Source organism: Nannospalax galili, unplaced genomic scaffold (assembly GCF_000622305.1).
Source record: "Nannospalax galili isolate Female #2095 unplaced genomic scaffold, S.galili_v1.0 scaffold563, whole genome shotgun sequence".
Taxonomy (NCBI): Eukaryota; Metazoa; Chordata; class Mammalia; order Rodentia; family Spalacidae; genus Nannospalax; species Nannospalax galili.
The window spans coordinates 1,829,430-1,853,546 of record NW_008350459.1 but is presented as its reverse complement, the minus strand read 5'-3'; the positions used below and the strand labels follow the sequence as shown (position 1 = coordinate 1,853,546).

The 24,117-nt window shown below is 40.0% G+C and overlaps 1 protein-coding gene across 1 annotated transcript in view; it reads left to right on the top strand.

Annotated features, from left to right (window-relative positions):
* LOC103745759 (nesprin-1-like) overlaps positions 1 to 24,117 on the top strand; it is a gene marked incomplete in the record, with an annotated part of 95,465 nt that overhangs the window by 38,132 nt on the left and 33,216 nt on the right. The window contains 4 exon segments of the mRNA XM_029570753.1: positions 5,227 to 5,393; positions 15,717 to 15,879; positions 21,991 to 22,178; positions 23,611 to 23,761. Of these exon segments, the coding sequence (XP_029426613.1) occupies positions 5,227 to 5,393; positions 15,717 to 15,879; positions 21,991 to 22,178; positions 23,611 to 23,761 (669 nt within the window).

The following is a 24,117-nucleotide window of genomic DNA, read 5'->3' as shown; positions in this document are numbered from 1 at the left end:
ATTAAATAAATAATTTAAAAAAAACTTAATACTTGGACCAAGATGACACAGATTTCACCTTAGTATCTACTAACAGTAGCAGTGTGCTGGTTTCTGGATATCAAAAAATATTGCTGTAGGCATGACTGATATACTAGCTGTTAGAATAAATTTGCTGAAGAATAAGTCTTGGTTAGCTGTGTCTAAATTCTCATTGTTTTTCATTATGAAATTCAGAATGTGTATCTTAGAAACGGTGGAAAAATTTTTCTGAGACAAAATACAACCATAACTTAAAACTTCATAAAACTTGTGCCTGAAAAGATGGCTCGGTTAAGAGCACTGACTGCTCTTGCAGAGGACTTGGGTTTGATTCCCAGCACCCACATGGCAGCTTACAGCCGTCAATAACTCCAGTTCCAGAGCAATCAGATGCCTTTTTCTGATCTCCATGGGTACTGCATGGCATGGGTACATTTAAATACATGCAGGCAATACACACACACACACACACACACACACACACACATAAGTAGGGTTTGGGGTTTTTTGTTTTTTGTTTTGAGACGGGTCTCCCTGTAGCCCTAGCTGGCCTGGAACTTGCTATGCAGACCTGGCTGGCCTCAAACTCACAGAAATCTGCCTGCCTCTGCCTCCCGAGTGCTGGGATTAAAGGCGTGCACCACCACGCCCAGCAGTAGGTATTTTTTTTTAATTAATAAAACCTTAGCTTTTCATGTGGATCATTTTGTTACATTATTTGGTACAATGTTAGAAATACTCTTTGAGCAGGTGGGCCTGGTGGTGGTACGGGCCTGTAATCATCTACTTGTGAGCCTGAGGCAGAAGAATCACAAGTTCAAGCCATGGCTAGGCTACAAAGTGAGTTCAGGGTTTGCCTGGGCAACACAGTAAGATCCTGTCTCAAAAGAAAAAGTAAAAAGTAAAAGGAGGAAGTTTTGAGGTACTGGGAACATAGCTCAGTAGCACAGTATTTTCCCAGTATGCATGCAGCCCTAAGTTCAGTTCCCAAGACTGCGAAAGAAAAAAAATCAAAAAGAAAAGAAAAACTAAATAAGCTTTAAAATAAGCTTTATCTCTACTACTTTGTGTATAAAATAAGTTATAAAACTAAAAGTGTTGCCTGTTTTGTAAAGGTGAAAACTGACTAAGAAGAGCTCAGTAATTCTGACAGCATAGGAAAAAACAATCAACAAATTACTTGAAGTGAAAAATTAGTGTCTCCCAGCATTGACATGAACAGTTTAATTTAAAGGAAAACCTAAGAAGACAATTGTACTGTAAAAGCATTTTAAAACTTAGCATAATTCTTTTGAAATAAACGTTTCTCATAAAATCATCTCAAATTTGTGATGAAATGTTAAAATTATTAATAAATGCACCTAGTTTTTTGGTCTTTGAATCCCATTAAGTTAAAATACCATAAAGAGGCAGGTAGGCAGGAGAGGCAAGCACTGAGCTCATACAGGCCTGCAGCCAGAGATGGAGTGAAGTTGTGCTGACTCTGTTCCTTTCAGGCTCTTTTGCTCTGGAAGTGGCTTATAGTAGCCCAACTTTAGAGGAAGAGAGGGCTAAAGTATCCATGCTCATGTAAAACCTGTGGCTAAAATATCCATGCTCATATAAAACTTATGTTCATTTATTATTTTTCTTTTTGAATTCTATTTTATTGTTTGCATGTGTATGTTTGGTGTGCATGCATGTGTGTATGCGTGTTTGCCTATGTATGGGCACACATGTGCATACACTTGTGGAAGCTAGAGGTTGACATCAGGTGTTCTCCTCAATTGCTCTCCATCCATATTGAGGCAGAGTATCACACTTGAACCCAGAACTTGCCGATTTGTCTAGTCCAGCCATCCAGTTTGCTCCAGGGATCCGCTGTTTCTTCCTCCTTGGCTCAGGGATCACCAGCCAGCTGCCACTCCTACATGCCGTTTGCATGGGTGTTGGGGGCGCAAACTCTGTTCCTTCTGCTTGTGCTTGTCTTGTAGAGCAATCCTCCTGACCATCATGTATTATATTGCTGAGATAATATTTTCTGCATGACAGGTGCGTTAACCTGTAATGAAAAGACTGATCCTAAAAACTGGATCCCATCACTGACTATGGCAAGAGTGATTAAGAAGGTCACTTGGGGTAGGAAAGATTGTCTTTTGGGTTAGTCCGTGTCCTTTGCAAATAGACCACATGGAGCCTGCTGTCTTTAACCAGTCTTTAAGAGGAGCTAACTGACTGAATGAACCAAGAAGGTGCGAGACCCACTGACATGTTGAAATGAATGTTTTTCTTGAGAGCTAATTTGTGATTATATGTTCCAAAATGTTGGTGTCATACATGATGAAGAAGCTGCAGCAGTGAAATCTCCACAGTGTGGTAGCCTAGTGAGACCTGCATAGTGACAAAACCAGCCGACAAGCCCAGGTGGATGGGAGGAATGTCAGGAGGTCCCACCTCATGATGAAGAGCTGCAGGCATTCAATGACTGCTGAGGGAGGGAGAATCAGTTTTCTCCAGGGACTAATTCCCTGAGAGGTTATCTAATTCCCAATGGATAGACCTGAACACAAGTATACATGAGCACCACTAAATGAATTCAGTGCATTAGATGTGTGCGTATGTGTGCATCTGTTTATGAAAGTATGTATACACAAAGATAAAGAAGAGGTCGGGAAATTAAGAGAGCTAGGGGGACAGCGTAAGAGTGGGTGGGGAACTGCGAAGGATAGAAACAAGGCAATGACAATAGTTATGTATGAAATCCTCAAAAAAATGGTGTCATGGAGAAAATTTCTCTAAGATAAAGGACCCCAAAACATTCTGCACAAGTAACATGATAGACATAAGTTTTAATATATGTAAGGGCCTCGTAACTAATGTGATTGACATAAATATGCATGTACATTTACAAATACATGTATATGTTGATTGCATAGCCATGTGCATGTGTGTACAAGCATCTTATAAACCTATTTTCAGCTACTTTTATGAGGACTAATTCTAAACATAAATCAACAAGTTAGTGACTGTAGCACTGGGGTATAATTCCCCAGTGTTAACTCCTTCAAGTTAGGTCTTTTATGTCTCTCTACATATACTTTTATTATATTTTGTTTGTTTTGTTTTTGTAATGATAGAAATTAGACTCAGGTGCTTACTAGAGGTAGACAAGCAATCTGCCACTGAGCCACCCCATGGAGCCACAACGTTTTTTACTGATGAATTTTGTTTTCTCACAATTTCATACATGTATATGATGAATTTTGGTTCTTCTCTCCTTACCATCTTGTTTCTCCCTCCCAACCCCATCACCCTCCTCACACACACCCTAACAGTCTCTTTCCCAGATTCATGACTTTCAGTTTTGTTTTGTGACCCATTAAGTTTTAACCATGGCCATCTGTTGAGCATTGGAGTGGAACTATCCCTTGGAACCTAGTGGGTTCACTAGTGGATATACAACTGAAGGCTATGACTTTTTCTCTCTGTGAATCTATCAATATCAAATAGTTCAGCAGCAATGGGTTGAGCCCCTGAGCCCTTCCTCCATCCATGTCTGACGGTAGCAGGCCCAGGACACACATCCACAGCTACTGTGAGTTTGTGGATGCAATGTCAGTGTCTTTCCCAGAGGATGACATTTCACAGTCTTTTCCCTGCCTTCTGGAGCTTACATTATTTCTTTCTTACATTATTTCTGACCCCTCTTCTGTAATGTTCTCCAGGTCTTAGAAGGGGTGGTATAAGTGTCTTGTATAGGGCTGAGCACTTGTCTGTAACCTCCTCAGCACCTGTACAGTCGTGAGTCACTGCACTCACCACTGTCACTTAAAGGGAGCCTCCTCTGATTAGGGCTGAGAGTAGCGGTTGTCTATGGTATGAACATAAAGGAAGTTTGACACTATAACAATTCAGCTAAACAGTATTCATTTCCCCCCTAAGACCTATGATCTCCCCAGTGTGAGTTTTGACCAGGTTTATAGTACCAGGGATGGATTCCATCCTGTAAAGTGGGCCTCAAATTTAACCCGAGAGCAGTTGGTTAACCCCATCACAGTGGTGCTGCTATTGGGAAATTAACACATCTTGTCTGGCTGTTCTTGTAGTTCATAGGGCTCACAGCTGGGTGATGCCTTTGCTACCGCAGGGGCCTGAGTACCACCTTCTGGGATTATGGAAATTAAGGTACAGGGAGGAGTTTTATAGCTCAGTTCTAGCAACCAAGGTTCATGGTTTCTTCAGCAGCAGGGTCTTATCATCTAGCCTGGTAGACTACCAAGAGGAATGGAAAGAGCCTGTTTGGATTTACAGGCTTCCTAGACTAACAACTCATTAGATGGTATCCCATCCTGGCTCTGGGGGTTTTGTTTACTAAACTAAGCCTTGGCTTCTACCAAGAGGAATGGAAAGAGCCTGTTTGGATTTACAGGCCTCCTAGACTAACAACTCATTAGATGGTATCCCATCCTGGCTCTGGGGTTTTGTTTACTAAACTAAGCCTCAGCTTGTAAGAGCAGCTTTCTCAAGCCATGCAGAGGTCCCTTCAAACTCTTTCTTGTAATTATATCATTATTGGTTATAAGATAGTAGGCTTCCATATGTTTTTTCACATACCCTCTTCATTTTGATGAACCCTCCCTCCAACCTCTTGTTTCCTGTATCATCCCTCCTGTATCACTCTGTGCATAAACCTTTCCACTCCAGTGTTCTCCTTCTGTACTTTCACATGTTCTACTACCCTCCTCCCTTAAGGGAGTCCCCCTTCCAATGAGATCAACATACATTTATTTATTTATTTATTTATTTATTTATTCATTTATTTATTTTATTTGAGGCAGGGTCTCATGTAGCCAAGGCTGGACTCAAACTCATTATGTAGCTGAGGATGATCTTAAACTCCTGATCATCCTGCTTCTACCTCTGGAGTGCTAAAATTAAAAATCATACACCATCACACCCAACTGGTACCCATTTTAAGTAAAGAGAAAGTACTTTCCAGTTCATTCAAGAACATCTTATCAAAATTGAATCTGAACTCCCACGTGTCTACCTAAAGCAAGATGAACTGTTCATTCTTCTGCACATGCCCTGATGCTCACATGGTGTTCCTGATCCCCAAACTCTTTGTAAGCAGTAGAAAACTGTAATTAGTCTGTTTCTAGAAGAGTTGGATGAATGCAATAAGAGTATGGTTTCTGACCTCTGGGATTGCTGTTTATCATGCAGGATTATCAAGAGGAAATCGCTGTTGCCCCTGAGAACAAAATGCAACTGCAACAAATGGGAGAACGACTGGCCAAAGCCAGCCATGAAAGCAAAGCCTCTGAGATTGAATACAAGCTGGGGAAGGTCAATGACCGGTGGCAGCACCTCCTGGATCTCATGGCAGCCAGGTAAAAGGGACTGGATTCAATAGGACACATGCATGCAGAGCGTCAAAGCCTTTCAGCCCGCGCTCCCTTCCGCTAAAGGGAATCCATTAACTCATGATCTCGTCCTGTGCCTTCCCTACTGTTTAGAGAATACTTGTGCTGTTCCCACAAATGATACTCTCATTAACTTTAAAGTCCCCCAGTCATAGCCAAACAAGAGATGTTCCAGGGCTTTGTGGGAACTCCACCATCTATGGGGAAGAAAGAGCACCTGCTCCCTCAATATTTATAGAGGGTGTTTTATCTGCAGTAGCAAAAGAGAAAGTTCCCACATCCCTATATATTTTTAGTTAGTTGACTATGGAAAGAAAGCTGGTTACTGTCACTGGCTATTTGGGTTTTTTTTGTTTGGTTGTTTTTTAAATCAATTTGCTTTATTTATGCTCTCCATTCTGTCTCTTGCACATTTCTCCTTTTTTGTATATTTTATTGAATTTTTCTGTATTTCATACATAATATCTTAATCATCTTTATACCTACTTCCCTTTGGCACCCTTCCACAGCTTGCCCCCCGCTGGGTTCGTATATTCTGTCATTTATGTTCCGCCCTATCAAGTCAAGTTAGTGTCCCCTGACATCCCTCAGTCACTGTGCTTATTTGTAAAAATAAACTACTTTATTATTGTAATATTGTACTTAACTGTACTGATAAGTATAAGTGTATGCCTCGGGTTGGAGAGACAGATTGTGTCCTGTTGATTTTGTAGATAGGCAGTGTGAATAAAAGATGACAGACAGAAAGGAACAGTGTCCGAGGCCCTTTGCCAACAATACAGATGCTGGTATGATTGAAGGCTACAGAGGGGCATTTCATGTTAACACAGGAAGTGACAACGTGGATGCTTCCTTCCTTCGTGTTGGAATGTAGGAGCTGTAAGAAAACTGTATCCATTTACTTACTGCATAGCTAAAACCCCCAGGAATGGCACCTGGGCTGGGATGTGGCTCAGTGGTAGAACCCAGGGCCTAGCAAGAGAAAGGCCCTAGGTTCAATCCTGCAAAGCAAACAAACATAAAAGTAGAAATAATAATAGTATCTGATTAGGCTCCATGAATATTTCAGTGAATGAATGGATGGATTCACGAATATTTAAGCAGATGCTCTTTTTTACAGTGATGAGGAGAGTTGGAATGTTGCAAATGCTTCTGGTTCAGAACCTTTTGGGGTGGTTTCTGGTTTTTGTTTGTTCGTTTGTTTTATTTTTGAAACAGGGCCTCTCACTGGCCTGGAATTCACCAAGTAGGCTAGCCTGGCTGGTCTGTGAGCCCCAGGGATCCACCTGTTTCCTCCTCCCAGTGCTGGGATTACAGGCCTACACTACCATTCTTGACCTTTTTATTTTTTCTTTTTTTTTCCACATAGGGTCTGAGAATCAAACCTAGTTCCTCATGCAAGCACTGTACTAGTTAAAATATCTCACTAGACCTTATATACTGATTTCTCTGAAGTCCTACTACTTTTTTCCCCTATAAGGAAATCGTGAAAGACTATCTAATTTGGGAAGTTAAGAATATAATTTATTTTATTGATAAATAAGCAAAAGTGGAATTGATGTTTATCAACAACCCTGTACTTGCCAATACATTGAACACTCTGTGCTAAGGACCAAACTGCAGGCTTTGCGTGAAGCACCTGGCCTCCCCTGCACACCAACTTTGTGACTTCCATTGCCTGCATAGAGAGAACTCAACTAAATGGAAGTTAGGTTCCATTAATAATTTTGACAATCTAATTTCCCAGCCCTTTGTTTGCAAAGTCACTACACTGTAACAGAGTCTCACAGACTTTGAGAATGCCAGGGCCATGATAGAGTCCTTTTCCCCCACAAGTTTATGATAGGAATGCAAACATGCAAAGAAGTTTAGTGAAGAGTGAGCTCGGTGCTAGGGGACATACAGGGATGAACACATCCTTTTCAGATGGAATTATTCAACAGCTGAAAAGCATGGTGGTCTAGAATCCCAATGCGACGTTTAGTCTAACATCTCAGTCACTAGAATCATAATAAAATCTTATTTCAGAAGCTGAAACTGAAACTCTTGTGCTACAAATACCTTATTTACAGAGATCTTCCACTGGGACGATGCCCTGGGGATTATGATTTTTGTCAGATTCTGACTCAGACTGATGTGCACATCCACATAATCCCATTGAAATAGTTAAATTTCCTTTATGAATCTCATCATCTCAGTATGGAGAAGTGGGTACGCTATGCTGGCAATATTTCAAATAAGCTTTAACAATATATTGCAGGCAGCCAGCTTACTTTCTGTCCAGCTATAAGCTGACATTACAAAGGAAGGTGATGTTTTCTCTGCAAAGTCAAGTTTATGTGTATCGTTTCTGTGTGGCTTCTCAGGTGAGAACTTTTCTAGATCTTTTTTTTTTTTAACTTTCGCAAAGACATATGGATACACTTGAGCCCATTGTATGAGACACACGTGCTTTGCTCTATAGTCACTGAGATGCTCACGTATGTTTCTACTTCTGTAGTGTCCCATCATGCACTAGTATCATGGCTGTGGGAGATTTTTGTGTACATATGTTGTCCATTTCTTAGTGCCATCTTCAGAATTAGACTAGACCACATGCTGACTGCTAACTTGCTCTGGAGTTTAAAGCCCCATTGGAACCAGTGTCCCTTTCAGCCTGTCTCAGAAGACGCTTGGCTATCACATCTGCTTTCTGTTTCCTTGTTTACTGGTACACAGATGGGATGAACTTCCTCCACACCTGTCTTCAGCTGTGAGCTACCAGCTGCACTCTTCAGTTCCACTCTTCAGTCCTGTTCATAACTCTCCGATATTCCAATACTTTTTTCACACAGATTCAAACAGAACGTGACCTGATGTATACATTTAGATTTAAAAACACTTTTATTACACTTTTATTTATTCTATGTGTGTGTGGAATGGGGTGCATGTCAGTGTAAGTACATGTGACTTGGCATGTGTGGAGGTCAAAGAACAATTTGAGGGGATGAGTTCTCTCCTACCATTCGAGTTCCACAGATTGAACTCAGGTCCTCAGGCTTGGCAGCACGTGCCTACACCCTCTAAGCCATCTTGCCAGCCCAGATATTTTTTTTTTTCCTAAGACAAGGTTGCATGTAGCCCAAGCTTACCAGGAACTACATATGCCCTGGTAGAAACTTCTGATACCTCTACTTTCCCCAGTGCTGATGTTACAGGCATGCACCACCACACCCAGCTTATCCAATCCCAGGGATTAAACTCAAGGCTTCATGCATGCTAGACAAACACTGCACCAACTGAATTGCCTTCCAGTCCAGACCTTTGAGCATCTTAATATTTCTTTTATATTTTATACAAAAAAATGAAGCTCTTCAAATTCACAGAATGAAACGTGTTCTGAAATACTTCCAACAAAGGTATAGGTTTTTATTATTATCTTATTAATACATAGGTATAGTTTTTATTATCTTAAAATAATGTTATTTTTGATCACCTTACATTATTATTTTTTTTATTTTTTAGAAGCATTTCATTACAGCTTTAACATACTCAATAACAATTTCCAGAGCAAAGATACATCTGTTTCAAGATACATTATTATTTTTAAATGGGCAGAGGTTTTGGATATATGAAGTGGAAATGAATATTTCTCCATTATTTTCTATGCTCAAATAGTTATATGGGAAGATGAAATGATTTCTCATAGAGTCCCCCAACCTTCCAAAACAACCCCTAAGCATCCTACTCACACCACTGAGCTGGCAGATTGACCCAAAGAGAAAGGGAAGCTGTTTCGCTTCGCTGCTGGGATCTGCTGGGCTTGTGGAGGTTTTGTTGGTTGGTTGGCAGGCAGGTAGTTTCTTTTTTTCAAGTAGCCTTCACGGTACAGCCAACAGCTCCCAGGAAAGACTGACTGTGCTCGCAGAACAGCAGAGCGCCTGCCGCCCACCCTGTTCCTGCTGTCCTTTCTTTAGACCTGTGACCTGCTCCTGGCAGATTACACTGAGCTTCTTCCCCTTCTTACCCTCGTGGCCTACATTCCAGGAGCTCAAGCCTGGCACATGTTCATGAATGTGGGTTTTATTTAGAAACATGACAACTTGTCACTGCTCAGTGTCATGTTAACAGACAGACACTACCAACCATTTGTCCAGCACGGGCATTTTCATAGTTCTACACACTGACAAGGGGAGAAACTCTTTTCCCACCCAGGAAGGATTGAGCCTTTTGCTCTTCAGTGTCTAACTTTTGCAAGTGGAAGATTCATGGTGGTGGCAGAGGACTTGCGTGCCCTGAGAATGGCAGAGGACGGCAGTGCGGACGCAGATCTCCCAGACTGTGACTGCGACGTCACCAGGCAGGCATCCCCTCGAGTGTCTTCCACTGGGCATAGCTTTAGTGTTACGTGGGGCTGATGGGAGAGATTCTGAGAACTTTAATCCAGGTTGGTTCATGCCAACGTTACATGGATACGACTGGTGTTGGGAGACTGTAGGCCATGGGTGTAGAGTTCTTTGTTAGTTTGTTTTCTTGTTCCTCTACTGGGCATGTGCAGGAGGTTAATGGACGTGATTATGACTTGGTATTTCAGTTGTCTCTGGACTGTATGCATCATGTGAGGAGCATGGCTCCAGTAGAGACTGAGACAGGAATGAGATTCAGAAAAAAGATGCAGCAAACCCACCATCTGCCATCTAAAGTGTGGCTTCCGATGGAAATTCAGCCGTAGCCAGGTCACAGCTCTGCAGCCCAAAACTGTCTCTATACTAACCAAAAGTCCTATTTCAGGGGCCTGGAGGATTTTGCATTTGAGAGAAAGTTGCTTTTGCTTGTGTTTGTTGGTCACTTTGGGCTGTTCGTGCATACAAATCCTATATAATATGTAAATAACATTTATGATTTTAGTTATTTGTTTATTTACTTATTTAGCTATTATTGTATCATGTAAATATTGACTCGTGGTTTATTTTATTTAGAATAACAATGGTGTTCCTAGTGGTCTAGTGGTTAGGATTCAGTCCTAGTGGTTAGGACTCAAAATATGGCAGGAATTTAAAAACACTTTTCTTTTACTATATCACTCCTTGAATAAATTCACATAAATGGATAAGATTTCCTAATAATACTTTTGGTTCTACTATATTTGGAATCTGGATTCTATCTTGTTTTGGGTTGTGAAACTACTAAATTATATACATGGCCCATATATATATATATATATGGTAGATAGGTATATGTGTACAAACAGAAAAACGTGTATATATGTGTTACAGTATTAATATGCTTAAAAATTGAATTTAATAGTACAATCCCTCTCAAGAAAGGTCAATGTCGGAGATACCCTTTGGACTCAAAGAACGCCCACAAGCTGCATGGACTTATATATTTGTCAGGCTTACAGAACTAATACTTTTGGTTCTACTATATTTGGAATCTGGATTCTATCTTGTTTTGGGCTATGAAACTACTAAATTATATATATGTCATATATATATATATATGTGTGTGTGTGTTACAGTATTAATATGCCTGAAAATTGAATTTAATAGTACAATCCCTCTCAAGAAAGGTCAATGTCTGAGCTATCCTTTGGACTCAAAGAACACCCACAAGCTGCATGGACTTACATATTTCTCAGGCTTACAGAATACCCACACACATATATCATATACAATTATCTATTTTCAATTATAATCCTGGATGGTACTAAATGGAACATTGTTTAAACCTTTTACTTTCTTATGACAAATAAATAAATATTGTGACACTGTATAAAAAAGATTTCCTTTAAAGAAATAATGGGGGGGTAACATAATACATTTCTTCTACATAAGAATGGTCACTTCAAATATCAAATTTAATAAACTATTGTAAATATATGAGATTTTACAGTTCAATTTCTCCATGTACACATCTCCCCTAACATGCATTCAGTGTTCTATGTTATTTATAGTAAAAGACACTTTTTAAAAAACGACAAAGGAGAATCACTGAAGTGTTCACCTTATTGACTTTACTAAATTTATATTAGTTTGAAAGAGGATGTTGTCCTTAATGGACTATATGAATGAGCATTTCCGTGTCACGATGCCCTTGACACATTACACACCTACCACACTGACTTGAAACTCATTCAGTATGTCACAGGATCGCGAATCCTGTCATTAATTTTGGTGCTATGGGTAGTCCAATGAAATATCGTTTACTCATATCGCTTTGTGTTTTGGATCTTTTGATACATTTATGAGCTTTGAATAATAATAAAAACCAATGACTTTTAGACCATTTCAAAGTGTTGGATCTAAAGGGAAAATATTAAATAGGTTTTGAAAGTTAAAATGTTAATTAAAAGTATTTTACTTAGAATACTAATTAGTACTTAGCAGGCATTTAAATAATGCCCAGTTTCATATAAAACACAGAGCTGAATAAGGCATGGGAAGGTTAAAATCCAAATGGAGGTATTCATAGTTCCAGCTTTCTGAAGAGCTAACCATGGAGAAGGCCAGCTTGGGCCCAGCTCCTGTCAGGAACTTCAAATAAGAACAGGGAGAAAGCAAACGCTGCAGCCTCTGGGGAACCCTAATGACATGATGAGGCTGCGATCAAACCTCACTCCAAAGCAGTGGGAGTTGGTCACGTGGGGGAGAAGACACTCCTCCAGGGAACCTTCCGGAAGGACATCTTGGTGTCGCCAGCTTTCTCAGTCCTGCCCAGTGGGACCACTGGTAGTCAGGGCACTATGTTAAATTCCATGTCCATGCCGTGACCACTGCAGAGTGCGCTCTCTGACATCTGCACCAGCTGCCCTTCTAAAAGTGTCATTCATTAACTACCCATGTGAATTTGTCTTGTGAATGAAAGAAAATGTGGATGGATGGTATATAAAAGTTCTTGGAAATATCCCAGTATTCAAGCACAGTGCCAGGAAATTCCCAAGAGGACTAAGTGCAATTTATACTCGTAAAACAAATCAAAGAATTCTTACCTTGAGTGAAATTCTGAGTCATGTTAAAAAAAAACACGTTTTCACTTGTTATCAGTAGAATGAATCAGCAATGTACATCTGTACCTAAAAATGTACACAAATATACATTTTCCCCATGAATATTCCAAGATAACTCACAGCTTTTAAAAACGTAAATGTTAAGGGGTCTAAATATGATCAAGATGTATGAAATTCTCAAAAATTAAATTTAAAATTTTTAAAACCCTAAAATGTTGTTATATATAGGTATTGCTATTACTTTATTGAATCAAATATGGATTTGGGGACTATTATAAATAGCTGATCATGGTGACAACCCCTTTGAAAGCACTTGTGTGACAGTGCTCTGAGAAAACCCACAAGAAGAAGACAGGGTTGTGTCATCAGAACTAAAGTTTCATTTGGGAGAGACACACTGATTTATGGAAACTGATTGTAGAAGTGATGGTATCGATTTTAAGGAATGAAAAATAAATTGATACATTCAGAATACTTGACAAGATATTTTGTCAAAGCAATAGCTTCCGATCAGATAAGCACAGCAGAATCATCTGGGGAGGGGTAGAAAGAGCAGGGAGCTGGAGCACGTGGGTTGAAAGGAGAACTACTTATTTAGCATCATAATGATGGGGAAAACCTGATGACTCTGCTTGTACTGTGTGAATCACTGAGAATATTCTATTGAAGATCCGCTTTTAAATTTATTACCTTTCCATAGTCTTAAATATCTTGTTGCTCTTGACATTTTTTTAAGACGATAACTCTTCAATGAGGCCAAGTTGACATGGAAACATTTTACTTATTTGTTTACCTGTATTAAGAGCAGTGCCAGTGAGATGTTCATATTTCCTGAACCACAAGGAGGTCTCATGGTCTAGAGGTAGAACTGAATGAATGTTAAGGAAGAGTTGTAGCAAACATCACTGGTCACTTGTTCATTATTACTGTCAACCTGCTTGGTAGAGCAATCTCAGCATACGCAGCCAGCCCAGGCCCTCAGCAGGGACTCCTAATCAACACTTGCTGTTACGTGATGGTCATAAAGTTGAGATGCACAGTCTGTACCTGTCCCAAACTCCTGCTCATTCTCTCCCCACGTAGAAACGGTTTTCAGAACTGATTTATCTCTCTTCGGTCTCGCACCCTGGACCCTCACCTGCTTTACATCCTTTCTTCATCATCCGCTTTCCCCTTCCCTTTTCCTTCTGTATTTGGCTTCTTCCTCTACATCTAAGCACATTACAAGGTCATTTCAAGTAAGGAACTGTGTGCAACTCACCAAACAAAAACTCAGTGTCTTAAAGACAGATTATTCCAGCAACTCCGTGTCATATTGCCTGCTTTTTTCAAGTAATTAATTACATTTCCTTACCATAAGCATCTTATAGCCTAAATGTGTCTTGTTTGTTGCCCCAGGCCTGAGTGACTCATTCAGGGTCTGCAGAGAGCTTCTGATGATCCGAACCTCAGATCTTCTCTTTAGGCCTCGCCATACTGTGTGTGTGTGTGTGTGTGTGTGTGTGTGTGTAGTGCTGACAGAGCAGAGATTTTCAAATGCTGGCATATGTAATAATCAGATTTGTTTAAAATGCTAATCCTCTAGCCTGATCTCTAGAGGTTCAGACTCAGTAGGTCTGGGGTACAGGAATCTGAATCAACATGAATAAAACCAAGTAAAATCTGGTGCAAGTGACCTGTTCACGTTGACCAGTATTCTTTCTTGAACATCCTGTCATCAGTCTATGCTATATTGTCTTTGTCTTCTTCTTTCCTTTAAAAAAAAAAGTCAAAATTTTTCACATCATTTCTCTGATAATAACTCTTCAAAATTTCCTATTATTCTTAAAACAGCACCTAAATCCATGATCACATGCTTAAAGGATCCATAAAACCACACCTCAGCCCACCCGGCCTTCTTTTCTCCCACTGTCCTCATTGCTCACCCGCTTCCATTTATTCTCTCCACTCACTGTCTCAGGGACACTGTTAACACCGTTTTGTCTTTAGCATCTCTGCTTCTCTGTTTCCTAGACCAAAAGCGCTATTCATGGCTTGTATCCATATCTTGAGATGCAGCTCAGACGTTATATCTTCACGTTTCTTTTGCCACAGTCTACGCTCCTTGACAAAAATGGAGTCATTGTATTCCATCCCATGGGCCATGTCTTAACATGATGAATGTCTGCAGAAGCAATGGACATAGATACAAGTGGTAGATGAATAAACAGTTGAAGCAGTCACTGAACGTGGCCAGATAGATTTAGCCACCACTTACTCATATAACCAGACTTGGTTCACTCTTTGTTACCGCACTGTGTCATATTTTGTTGTTTATATATATTTTGAGTTAAATTGTACATTTCATAATATTTGACTTCCTAGCATGTCATGCATGACACATGGTTGCTAGATAAATAATAGTCTTAAAGAAAACATGTTTTCCTGCTTCCTGGGGGGAGCAGAAATAGGAAAGTTTTCCTCAAAGCATCCTGCATAGTGAGTGCTGCACTAAATCAGGGCTGAAAGCAGAAGAACAGATGGTTTTAGACCTCAGCTCTCTTCCTGTTGCTTACAGTTCAACTGGTCCTCCGTTATCATCAACGTGAACTATCATGGGTGAAGCCCAAGTTGATCAAATGCATGTGCCATCTCACTGATGCTTTAATCTCATATGTTCTGGCTGTTTTGCTAAGCATCTATCCTAAAGGTGCTGAAATAAACCCTCTAGGACAAAAGAATGCTTGGTCAATGCCAGACCTGTAACTATGTAATCTGTTAGAGCCTGTCTGTCAGATGTATGGTGGTGCACACGTTTAGTCCCAGCACTCAGGAGGCAGAGGCAGGTGGATTGCTGTGAGGTCAAGGCCAGCCTGCGCTACATAGTGAGTTCAGGTCAGCTGGGACTACAGGGAGACCCTGTCTCAAAAAGAAAAAAAAAAAAGTTTTACCCAGCTATTCCTCCTCCTAGGAGTGTAAGTTGTGTCATTTGTAGAAATAATTTCTGTGACAACCATGGGGTTGCTGTCAAATTTATACTGTTATAGCTGTATTATGTATAATACTTGTGAATATTTGTTGGATGTTTCCCCTGTATTGAGTGCCCTACAACTTCCCAAGTTCTTGTGTAGACTATAAACCCCCTTTTATGGATCATGAAATAGACATAGATAGTCTCAAAATCACACAGCCAGTGAGTGACTGAGCCAGGATGAACCAGGGCAATTTGACTTTAAACCCAGCATTCATTTCTGCACATAAGGGCAACAGGAGCTGATTTCTCACCATCTTAATTCTGGATGCTTCCCCTTCTCTGACCACAGGGTGAAGAAGCTGAAGGAGACCCTGGTGGCCGTACAGCAGCTGGATAAAAATATGAGCAGTCTGAGGACTTGGCTGGCCCACATCGAGTCAGAGCTGGCCAAGACCATAGTCTATGACTCCTGTAACTCAGAAGAAATACAGAGAAAGCTTAATGAACAGCAGGTAAAACTACAAACAACTGAAAGCAGATTGTTGAGCCAGGGAGCATCGCTCCTCTTGTCCAGGATAACGGGGATGGGCATGGGTATGAGAGGTTGACTTCCAATGAAAGTTTAGGAGGATGTGAGGCAGGATTGATGGGGAGGGAGAAGCTTTGTGTCAGAGAGTGGTGGTGACAAGTGGGTTTGGTATCTCTGCAGAGCTGACTGTTAGAAAGCTGTCTGTGCTAGCATAGAGTTAGCATCCAAGGACAGAGTTAGCATCGTTGATCCTCCGAGGAGTAGGCTACAGTGGCAAAGGGATATACAAAGATCATCAGATTGTTCACTTACTTGTGGTCACAACCCAGCACTGTAGACTTAGGAAGCCCCTTTTACTTCCATGGAGACTGTTTAGAGAAAAATCGCAATGTACATTTACAGTTTTTAGAGTAGAAGCTGTTTGTTCTATGAGAAGGACTGTGTGGTCTTCAGAGCACATACAGTAATTTACCTTTATGAACACAGTAAGGGAAGCACATCTAATGCTGATAAAACATGTAACTCAGCATAGCACAGGATGTCCCTAAAAATGCAAGGAAAAGGAGTTTTTACTTCTTAGCCCCTTGTTTATTCGTAGTAAGTAATTAGACTCTGTCTTCAGTTGTCTTCGAGAATTCCACCCAGACTTTGGTTTCTTCTGTTACAATACACCGCTGTAGTCAAATTGCTTGACTTAAAAACAAAAAAAAACTTTTTCAAATCCTACAAGATAGTTAACATACTTATTTCATTTTTACAGCTAATTTGTACTAATTAGAATAGGTGTTGGGTGTGGTTCTGTCGGTGTTGGATTTATTTCTGTTCTTTAGCAGTTTTATACCTTTATAAAATTAGTGTTCTCTGAAGGATATGATATTTGAGGCTTTGATGATCGTATTAGGACGGTCACGGCTGGCTTGAAGCTCCCCAAATTCTCCCCCAGAATGTGGTGATGGTGTGTGTGGGGGGTGATAGTTGATAGCATTATGGTGTGTGTGGGGGGGTGATAATTGATAGCATTAAGAAGAGTTTGATTCGTTCTTAACCCTGTGTAGACAGCAAAACTCTACACAATTTAAGAAAGTTTCTACCATTAAGGAATAGAACAAAATAAATAAGAAAGGGGGGGGGAAGGAAGAATAAAAGTAAATATATGCATTATAAAGGAAGGTTTTAAAAATTTAGCAAAATGAGAGGTTTTTACATTCAAAAACAGGTACTATTGCTTTTTCAGAAAAGAACATCAGAATTGATCTTATCTCCCACAATGTAAAATAAAAAGATAAAAAATAGAAGATAAATACAATAAAATTAAAGGGTAATATAGAAGTTTCAAAATCCAATGAAATTATTTGATAAAAATGTCACCAAAACATAAATGTGTGTGTGTGTATATATTTGGTCTTTTTGAGACAGGGTCTCCCTGTAGCCCCTGGAACTCACTATATAGACCAGGCTGGCCTTGAAATCACAGAGATCTGCCTTCTTCTGCCTCCCGAGTGCTGGGATTAAAGACATGTGCCACCATGCCCGTCCTAGCAAAATATTTTTTAAATGTAGAGAAAGAAATGATTAAAGTAGTGGTACAAAAACTCCCAAAGGGGGGGCTGGAGACATAGCTCAACGGTTAAGAACACTGAATGTTCTTGCAGAAGACCCGGGTTTGAATCCCAGCACCCACATGGCAGCTAACAACTGTTTGTAACTCCCGTTCCAGGGGATCCAACAGCCTCTTCTGTCCTCCCCGGGCATCGCACAACACGGGTTCACTTACCTACATGCAGGCAATACACGCATACACATAAAATAAAAATAATAAATAAAAGGGAGTTTTTTAAAAAATATTTAAGGAAAAGCATATGCTTCCAGATCATAAAGCTCTGGCATAAATTCCCAGGAAATTTTAAAACAAACTAAACCATCTTGGAGTTTTGCATAACACTGTTTCAGAACATAGAGATGAACAGATCTATTATATGATGTTTCCAGAGTGGAGAAAAGCCCAACATCTCCCAAACATCACTGGATATTAGGAAACAGTAGCCCTTTGCCCTCTAAAGTCTGAGAAAATCATTTATAATATATAACTGGAGAACCTCCTGTTTAATATACAGAATTTTACCACCTATCCGTCCATTTTCATGGAGTTAATAAAAGGTAGGTTACATATCCTAATGACTAAAGCAGTGGGAAAAATAATATGCAGCATGGGAGAAAGAAAATTGGAGTGTTATTAAACTATAAAAAATGCAATCCAGTCCTGTTATGTGCAGAATAATGGACTGAATTGGAGCACATTATAGTAAGTAAAATGTACCAGAGACAGATAAATACTGAATATTCTCTCATATGTGGAAGTTAAAAGTAGACTTGAGTATTAATTAGAGATTACTAGATGTTGGGAAATGGGATTTGATCAATGTGTACCATGTGTGTACTAAAATAACACACCTAGCCTATTAAGATGCACATAGCTCATACATGTTAAAGATAATTCTTTGAAAGGTAACTCTCAGGGTTAAGGTGGAGATGGTCCCTGATGACAGCTTCCCAGCCCAGGGAGCACTGTCCTGGTTAGAGCTGGGTTTCAAGGGCTTCATAAGGGAGTTTTGGAGCAGGAAGACAGTGGAATTGAATCTCCCATTGGACTTAACAATCCTGGAAGGAGAGATGGCAGAATCCAGCAATATAAATCTGAGGGAGAGACGGTTACCAACTCCAGAAAAGCAAAGAGAGACATAAAAAATTAAATACAGCCATAGCATGGTTTGTTGCTCAAATGTGGAAAATATGGAATATGTGTAATCATGAAAGCAGCGACTCTTGCTCCTACTCTAAATTGTGTTGTGAGCCCAGTGACCATGAAGCTCATTCCCTACTGCAGAAGAGTCAGTGTCCAAAATGGAACAATGAAGTGGCCGTAAGTACGATACTTAGAAATATCAAAGTGAATCGTCAGAAGAAAGAGCTATAAGGGGTGGAGGTGAATACTCCTGGCTGGAAAGAGCCCTCCTTTATTAGAACCTTTCTTGTAAATCCTATTTTTTAATATATGTATGTATAGCTTTTCAATTCAGTTTTAAATTGCCGTTTGAAAACTGTATTACTGGGAGCAAAGTAATTATCCACTTCCGCCCTCAGATTCCTTGTCTATTGATGGTTGATGATCAGAATTCATACCATAAAGTGTGACTATAAAAAGATCTCTGAGCACATTATCTAGCACAGAATAAATATTTAGTACATTTTATTTATTTTTTTGAGACAGGGTCTCTCTGTTACCCCAGCTGGCCTAGAACTTGCTATGTAGACCAGGCTGGCCTCGGTCTCACAGAGATCCTCCTGCCTCTGCCTCCCAAGTGCTAGAATTAAAGACATGTGCCACCATGCCTGGCTAATTTTTAAAAAGTTATCATTGTTGTGTATATAACCTGTGTATGGGCGTGCACATGTGCCACAGTGTATGTGTGTATAGAGGTCAGAGGACAACTCTGCAGAGTGTGTTCTGTCCCTCCACCTTTGTACAGGTTCCCAGGATTGAAGTCAGGTCATTAGGTTTGCTCAGCAAGCCACCTTCCTGGACCCTCTATCTTTTATTTCAATCATTTTAGATTTGCTATAATTTGTAAAAAAGTTTGAGAACCAGGTCTACAAAAATTGAACCATTTGAGATTTATGTTGTAAAAGATTTTTAAAAGTTACCTGTCTCTAAGCAAGAAAATTCTGACAGACATTTCATTGGAGAGATTAAATTGTTAAGAAATGCATATTGGGCATATCAGGAGACTGAGGCAGTCAGATCTCTGTGAGGCATGTGGATCTCTGTGAGATGGAGGCCAGCCTGGTCTATATAGTGAGTTCCAGTTCAGCTAGGGCTACAGCGAGACCCTGTCTCAAAAACCCAAAACAACAACACCACACACACAAAAGTTGTTAAGAAATGCATCTTCTTCTGTTTCCGTGTGTAGTTTTTCTGTTTCTCTTGCCAATGTTCTTAAGTCTTCAGTCTTACTTGTGTGGAACAATAATTTACATAGACTTAAGGTGAATTTAGGAAATATTTTTGCCAAATTTCTCTGTTCTATATATGAAAAACTAGATTCAAGACAATAATTCAAGAACCCATCACCCATCAAGCTTAAAACCAACACTAAAATCTACCCCATTTTAGGTACTTACATATGATCATAAAATCACTCAAGCTTTATGATTGTTTTTCTATTTCACAAACTTTCACAATATTTGGGGAAAATTGCATCAAATGCCATGTTTTAAATGTGTGGATTATGTTTAGGTACCTAACACTACTTCCAAATACATATCCTTGCACCAAAACCTTGAATTTATTTAGCTGTCTCATCTACAGAAGTGTCCTTATGTGTATATGTTGGCAAATATTACATTAATTTCTGTCATAGTTCATATCTTTTTAGGTTAGCAACCTTCTGATACACTCTTCCACAAAGAGGTAACAGTACAGATTTGAAAAGATTACTTACTAATATTTTAATAGAATTTATTTTCTTGGGTCTAGTTTATAAAAGTTCCAAGACTTAAAAAATTATTATATTTGACAATGAGTCAGTCTTTTCACAGATTGTAAAATGGTGTCATAAGAGAAAAGGAAGACAAAGTGCAAGAACACAAACTTTAGGTATCTGAGTAACTTGTGCAATTATTAGAGTAGCAGAAAAATGGGGTAAGTTCAAAAACTACTTTTGTTTAAATGGAAATCATTTAAGGATATTGATGAAGAGAAGAGAGGGCAAACACAGCACCTGAAGAGCTCACTTTTAACAATAGAATAGTGTGAGCAAATTGAGCTGTTAAAGCCTGTGTTGGCTAGCTCTCCATCACTGTGAAAAATTAATGAAACCCTCTACTTTTAAGAAGAAAAGCTTTAATTTGACTGATGGCTTTGGTCACAAGACCCTGTTGCTTTGGCCCATGGCAGCACAGTGCAATGAAACTTAAGAGTGTGCCACAGGACACCTGCTTACCTCTTAGCAGCCAGGATACAGAAAAGGAATAGGATGGAGCTGGGGTCCCAATATCTTTTTGCAGGACGTGCCCCCAGTGACCTGACTTCCTTACCAACGTTCTGCCTGCCAGGGCTTCCTCTAATCTCCCAATAGTGCTGCAGGCCAGGCCTTTAATTTATGGGTCTTTTGGGGAACAATCTGGATCTAAAATATGGTAAAGCTCAGGAGAGAAAGTAATGGATTTTTTTTTTATTTGCGGTCTTTGCAGCTAACATGAAAAGTGCGTATGTCAGAGTTGGAAAAATTCAGTTTCCTGCTTTTATCATAAACTTTATATTTCTGTCCCACATTTTAAATTGTACTCCGAGAAAGGTAATGATGATATAATTCAAGAAAGAAAACCTAGGTCCCTTGAACTGTGGTACCTCTTGATAGAGATGGCATTACTTAGAGCAGTTGCTATGAAGCTTAAATCTCAGTTTTTAAGTAGAATCTATTCACAGGTGCATATGAATTGATTGACCAATCAGTCAGTTGTTTGTAATAGAAGTGATGTATCTGTGTGTGTGTGTAGGCATACATATACTGTAGTGTACATGCGAAGGAACCTGCACATCTTCACGTTGGTCCTCACCATCTACTCTGAAACAGGAGCCCTTGTTCCTCACTGTGTACACCACGCTAGCTGGCTCTCAAGCTTCTGGAGATTTTCATGTCTCTGCCTCCCATCCTGGTGTAGGAGCACGTACTGCCATGCCTGGTTTTACAGGGGCTCTGGGGCTACAAACCCAGTTTCTCACATTCACACAACAAGCACTTTCCCACTGAGCCATCTCTCCAGCCTGTAGTACCATTCATTTTCCCTCTTCAGTTTATATTTTGGCATTTCTCATGTAGACGAAGTATTTCAATGCCCTTCTTCTCTTGCTGTACCTTTGAGCTTCCTGGATGTCACAGATGAGGCTCCGCCAATGTCTTTCATTGAAGAAGTGAAATATTTGTCAAGATGTGGCCTAAGCACTTATCAGTCGATAAATCTGGCTGTAGGGCTGTAGGTTCTATCTACATATACCACAGATTTTTAAAATAAGGCATGCTGCCTTCCCCCACAGGAGCTTCAGAGAGACATCGAGAAACACAGCACAGGTGTCGCCTCTGTCCTCAACTTGTGTGAGGTCCTGCTGCATGACTGTGATGCCTGCGCCACGGATGCCGAGTGTGACTCCATCCAGCAGGCCACACGAAACCTGGACCGGCGGTGGAGGAACATCTGTGCAATGTCCATGGAAAGAAGGCTCAAGTGAGCTGGGATGTTCAGTCAGGGGAGAGGAAAGACCAGAAAGACAGAACAATCATTCTTTTAGAGTATCTGTTATTCGCTATTTCCCTTTGTTTAGAAATTCCCAGAACAGGCTTCACTTCAGAGATTTGCTTCTATGTACATGTAGTTGGAAATACAAGTATGCACAAATGTAATTTATAAGTATAATTAGCCAAGTTATATCAGAGCTGACAGTTTAAATATCACATGTAAAATTTTAAATATGCCCTTGCCAAATATGAAAATAGATTTATAGTTGGGAAAAGGTAGCATTCTTTTACTAAATTGAATAATAATTTCATGCTTCATCATGTTAAGTGAAATAAGCCAGGCTCAAAAAGACAAATATTTCATGTTTTCTCTCATATATGAAATCTAGATGGAAGTGCTTATATAACATACATAGTACACATAGGACATGGAAGTAGAAAGGAACTAGGAAAAGGGGACAGAGAAGGGAAGCGGGAGCAAGAGCGTGATGGGATGTTTGTGACTCGAAAGCTGGAAGAAGTAGTCAGAGGAGGAGGGGGCCGGCAAGAGTCGGGAGGGAAATGGAAGGGCACTGGAGAGCACTGAAAAGAAATCATAATGATACATGTGTATGAAAATGAAAATGAAACCTTTACTTTCTATGCTATTTTTGTTAAATCTTAAGAATACTTTTAAAAAGATTTTATTTATTATTTTATGTGTATGAGTATTTTGCCTGCATGTGTGTAAGTGCACCCATGTTGCTCAATGCCAGTGGGAGTCAAAAGAGGGTGTTGGATCCCCTGGAACTGGAGTTATGAAAGGTTATTAGCCACCATGTGGGTGCTGAGAATCGAATCTGGGACCTCTGCAAGAGTAGCCAGTGCTCTTAACTGCTGAGCCATCTCTCTAGCCCCATAAGGGATACTTTTACCTTCAAGTTCTTTGAACATGAAGGTGGCAAAAACTCATGTTTACAAAATTATCATAGTGACCTAAAACAAAAATCTCTGCGCTGTCCAGCCAGTCTTGAAAGCTTAATGTTTGTCCCTCTGACTTTTGTTAGTGTGACTTTGATGTTGGTCTTAGAATTTTCCAACTTCAGTTTTATTTCAGGGGAGTACTGGCCTGAGCACGCTACATGTTGGGTTTCTAACCTTCCTCGCAGACCTCCAGGGCTGTTCACATTATGCACTTATCATATTCAATCTGACTAATTCTAAAGCCAGAGCTGCAGGACATGTAAAAAAAAACAGCTGTTTTATTTTAGCTCCAACAGTTGTCTGTCTTTCTCTCCAGTCAGTTTAGCTCAAAGCACAGTTACTGTTCAACACAGCAGTTGCTTGTTTGGGCACCCTTAATCCTGTTACAGGCATCAGATAGAATTCTGAACAGCAGCAGTCTTAATAATGAGGATTTGTTCTCCTGCCTTCTGCCTTAGAATTGAAGAGACATGGCGATTGTGGCAGAAGTTTCTGGATGACTATTCTCGTTTTGAAGACTGGCTGACGGTTTCAGAAAGGACAGCTGCATTCCCCAGCTCTTCTGGGGTGCTCTATACGGTTGCCAAGGAAGAACTAAAGAAATTTGAGGTGATTCATAGCTCCAAATAAGAACTGTGTATTTCACGATGAAAGTAGCTGACTGGTAGTTGGTGTTCCAAGGCATAAAATATGTGCCATGTTGTTTACATCCCTTTGGGAATAGCCGTGTAACCACCCATAGTAGTGCCCTGTGAGTAGGCAAAGAGGGGTAAAGGAGTCTTTATTTCATTTGACGATTATCAAGAATTACAAGAAGTGATAATAAAGAAAGATTTTAGCTAGATGCGGTACTGCATACCCGTGATCCCAGGACTTCAGAGGCAGAGGCAGGAGGAGTGCAAGTTCAAGGCCAGCCTGGCCTATATAGCAATACTGGGTCTTAAGAAAAAGGAAAGTGAGTCAAA